General features: G+C 35.7%; 1 protein-coding gene across 1 annotated transcript in view; it reads right to left on the minus strand.

Annotated features, from left to right (window-relative positions):
* The window catches only part of LOC107755997 (nischarin-like), a 14778-nt gene extending 11054 nt beyond the window's left edge, over positions 1 to 3724 (minus strand). Inside the window, exons 1-5 of the mRNA XM_016572960.1 lie at positions 3549 to 3724; positions 2969 to 3052; positions 2680 to 2862; positions 1267 to 1315; positions 338 to 501 (exon numbers count right to left, since the gene is read on the minus strand). Of these exons, the coding sequence (XP_016428446.1) occupies positions 338 to 501; positions 1267 to 1315; positions 2680 to 2862; positions 2969 to 3052; positions 3549 to 3629 (561 nt within the window). The 5' untranslated portion in view covers positions 3630 to 3724. The remainder of the gene's footprint in view (positions 1 to 337; positions 502 to 1266; positions 1316 to 2679; positions 2863 to 2968; positions 3053 to 3548) is intronic.
* Positions 3725 to 4527: the final 803 nt, after the last annotated feature.

The raw sequence follows: 4527 nt of genomic DNA on the forward strand, positions 1-4527 counted from the left end.
GTTTGAGAGAGGCGGGGCATAGAGGACCTACAATAATGTACAGTATTTGAAAAATAATGTGTTTTTTGAACATTAAAGCATGTCAACATATTCTGTTACACCAAATACACAAAATAATGATCTTTAAAATAGCATCATATGACCCCTTTGAATGTGCTGAAATAAATCCCGGAAAAGATCGATTCGCGGCTTTTGAGAATCGATATCGAATCGATGTCATTTAAAAAAAACGATTAATCGAAAAATCGATATTTTTTTTTTTTGCCCAGCCCTAATATATATATACTGATATTGGCACTAATATTTCACGACTTTTAGTAAAGTGACAAACTCAAACCTTGAGGTACTTGAGGCAGCAGGTGAAGTCCAGGATGTGTCCCAGGTCGGCTTTGGCATCTCTGTTGGCACAGGTTGGCTTGGCGAGTTTTAGCTGCTGTGTGACGGCGTACAACTGGAGCGGCCTGAGGAGAAACACCTTGCCTGCAGCCAACAACTGCTCACCTAGAGGAAAAGACAAAACTACTACATTTTAGAGACCTTAATGTCATACAAAACTGATTTTTTTACAGAAATAGAAATACGCAGAAGTAACTGAATGAGGATGTATTGAACTGATTAAAAGTGAAAGTAAAGACATTTATAATAATATTTCTATTTCAAATAAACTCATAATTTTTTTGCACTTTCTGTTCATTAAAGAATCCTGTTAATAAATGTAATGATGCATTTTAAGCCATTTTCAACACTGATAATCATAAATGTTTCTTGAGCAGCAAATCAGCATATTAGAGTGATTTTACTAGTTTTACTGAATTTTTGATCAAATAGATGCAGCCGTTGTTAGATTTCTTAAAAAATCTTACCAACCTCAAACTTAGTGTAGTGTAGTGTAAAACTGCTCATATTATGTATTATGCAAATTAGAACGCTAAATAAAAATGATGAACATGTCAATATTTCAACATGACGACTGTAGAAAATGCATCTAAGGTTATTTTATAATCGGTTTGGATCATTTTTTTTTAATAACATATCACTGTGAGTCCAATATGAATAACACAATTTTTAAAAGGTATCAGACTGCAGTTATGAACCTTTTCTACATTAAACTATTTGATGCCTGATTTCCCTTTAAGCATGCTAAAGTCTCATTTGGAGCATTATTATAATAGCGTAGATTTATAATACTGCCCATTTCATTGTTTTTCAGCCAATGCATGAAATGTTTCAAGCATATAACAACTCTAGGAATTAATAACAACAGACCCTTATGAAAGAGCTCTTCAGCCAGGGCAGCAGCAATTCCACTGATTTCCTGAAAATAATGAAGTTCAAGTCAAAGATGGAAACTCTCACAACAAACCTTATTCAACTATTACATTTGCTCATTTTAAACGTCCACAAATTATAACCAGTGGCCTTGTTCATTGACTAAACTGCAAAAACAGCAACGTCATTGGAATGAGTTTAATGATCTGCATGTGCTTCGTCAACTCATTTCCTGAAAGATTGTACCAGGGGAATGCAGAAATGACTCGGATTTCCCCATGACATCCCGTTTAAAGGAACTTCTCACCCAAAAAATGAAAATTTACTGAAAATGTACACACCCTCAGGCCATCCAAGATGTAGACAAGTTTATTTCCACATCAGAACAAATTTGGAGAAATGGATCCTCTGCAGTGTATGGGTGCCGTCAGAATTAGAGTCCAAACAGCTGATAAAAACATCACAATAATCCACACAACATATTTGTTTAGAACTGTTTTGGCTTGTAAACGGTGCTTGATCTCTGCATATTTCTCTCCCGATTCAAACGAGAATACGTTTTCACTGGATAAAGCAATATTATGGATAGAGGCCAGAAGAAATGGTTTTAAGTTAAAAATCTCTTAATGATGGATTTGTTTCTTACATTCACCCCCGCTTTTCTCTTCACAAGATGTTAATTGATGCACTGGAGTGGTGTGGATTACTTGTGTATTATTTGGATGTTTTTATCAGCTGTCATTCTGACGGCACCCATTCACTGCAGAGGATCCATTGGTGAGCTACTGATGTAATGCTAGATTTGCCAAGGAAGAAACAAACTCATCTACATCTTGACATTTTCTGCCAATCTTTATTTTTGGTTGAACTACTCCTGGTGCTTCTTCAACTCATTTCCTGAAAGATCTCACCAGAAATGCAGAAATAACTCTGATTTCCTCATGATATCCTGTTTTTCATTCTACATATTTTGAGTAAATGAGTTCTAATGCATGTTGATGTGCACAAATTCAACAAAAAAACTAAGCCAATTAAGGACAAATGCATAAACATAAACCCCTTCAGCTCTCCAAAACAACTAAGTCCGGTCATATGCCTATTCTAGACAAAAGTCTTTTAGAGATCAATATCAATAACTCTACTGTCAGTGCGAAAACATCGCTTACGGCCAGATAACAGGCCCTACTGTTCCTAGAACCATTTATACGGCTGAGATAAGAAAATGCAGTGCAACACGATTCATCTTCACAGGATGAAAGCAACAGAGCAAGAGTTGCATGCAATTGCTTTGGATGGATTACACACAAACCCCGGTTAACATTTAACCATCATGTGACCGATATAAAGCAGAGGAATCTTCTGTTTACAATCTTCAGCTTCTTATCAAACACAAAGCACATTAAAACTTACATATAAGTGAAAGAGTAAGAAGTTAGACAGGACTTTGGGGGTCGATGCAGGGAATCTGCTCAGGAGCGTTTGGAGATAAACCTCCAGCTCCTTTTGTCGCTTCTCTACGAGGCTTTTGGAATTTTTGCCGATGATCTTCTTGGGCGGCAACAGATGCTTATCGATCTTCTTCTCCACAGTGAGCTGCAGTCAACAACATTTCATCAGTTTTATCAGTCACTCGCTCTGAACTACGAACCAAATGTTAATATCTGTGGTCTGATCTGTTCCTTTAGGTGACGTAACTCACTTTTTCATGTAAATCGTGAAAGTCGCTGTATCGATGCTTCACAGTCCAACTGTGATCTCCAACATACACCTCTATGATGTAAACCTGAAAAATATATTTTTGTTATATTTCTTTTTCATAATCAATATGGATTTATTCACTAATATTGCTCATAAATGGGTAATCTCTGCAAACCAACAAACACCTCTCCACTTTGTCATACAATTCATAACAATATAACTCACATTGTGCATTATGCAAATAAGCATGCAAATAATTAAAGTGGCCTCTGACACTGTATTAACCGCTATTATTATGATTAATTATTAACAGTTAAACACGGGATTCCTTTAAACATTGATACATAATTCCCAAATTTATTTTATTATTAACAAACATTCGCTCTTATGCAACACACATGCTTTATTAAAACGTCTATTTTATCTTAAAGGTTACACAACTGATCTATTAATCAACCAAATATATTTTTAACCACCAAAACTAACAATATAAATCATTTTCATGTATTTATTCAAAAACTGGTATCATGAACAAGAATATGCACAGAACGCGCGACCCAAACGAACCACATCAAACTGACCGTGTAACTCTCCACCAGCTCGGATCCGACGATACGGACGCGTTTCTCCGCGCACGGCTCCGGTAGATGCCGCGCGTCCATCTTCACTTCAGCGAGAGTTTGAGCGCGTCGCCATGAAAAATGCAAACCTAGCTGTCATGTAGCGCCTCCATCTTTGTTGTGGTTTAACGGGAGCGAAGCGCTGCCGTATTTCTCACGCACCGCGGCGCTCAAACTCAAAGAGAGCTTTATCGCCCCCTACCGCGTGCGGATGTTACTACTCAATGTTTTCAATTCAAAGTCAAAATTGCTTTATTGGCATGACTGTAAGAAAAATTACAATATTGCCAAAGCTTGGAATATAAGTGCAGAAATTTAATAATAACAATGAAAAGATCAAAATAATAGAAGAAAACATTATAACAATTTAAACTTAAATAAACAAATTTGAATATGTGAACATTTCATGCCACAGTGTTTTAATATGTAAACACACACAGGCTGAGGGTCACTGGTAGACTGTAGGGAAACACACTGAGGACAGACATAATACAGAACTTAAATTATAGACATCAACACTATCACTCCAGTGATCTAAATTAGGGTGAATTCAGTGAGATTACCCAAATTACTTTATGAAGTACACACTGATATTTCATGTAATGGTCTAATCGTTTATATATATAATATACATATACAGGTGCATCTCAACAAAATTAGAATATCGTTAAAAAGTTGTTGTTTTTTTGTAACTTATTTCAAAAAGTGAAACTTTCATATATTCTAGATTCATTACATGTACAGTAAAACATTTCAAAAGTTTTTTTTTTTTTTTGATGGTTAGAGCTTACAGCTCATGAAAGTCAAAAATCCAGTATCTCAAAATATTATAATATTTACATTTGAGTTTCATTAAATGACCATCCCTACAGTATAAATTCCGGATATCTCTTGTTCTTTGAAACCACAATAATGGGGAAGACTGCTGACTTGGCAATGC

This window comes from Sinocyclocheilus rhinocerous, unplaced genomic scaffold, assembly GCF_001515625.1.
Source record: "Sinocyclocheilus rhinocerous isolate Xijiao unplaced genomic scaffold, SAMN03320098_v1.1 scaffold1283, whole genome shotgun sequence".
Classification (NCBI taxonomy): Eukaryota; Metazoa; Chordata; class Actinopteri; order Cypriniformes; family Cyprinidae; genus Sinocyclocheilus; species Sinocyclocheilus rhinocerous.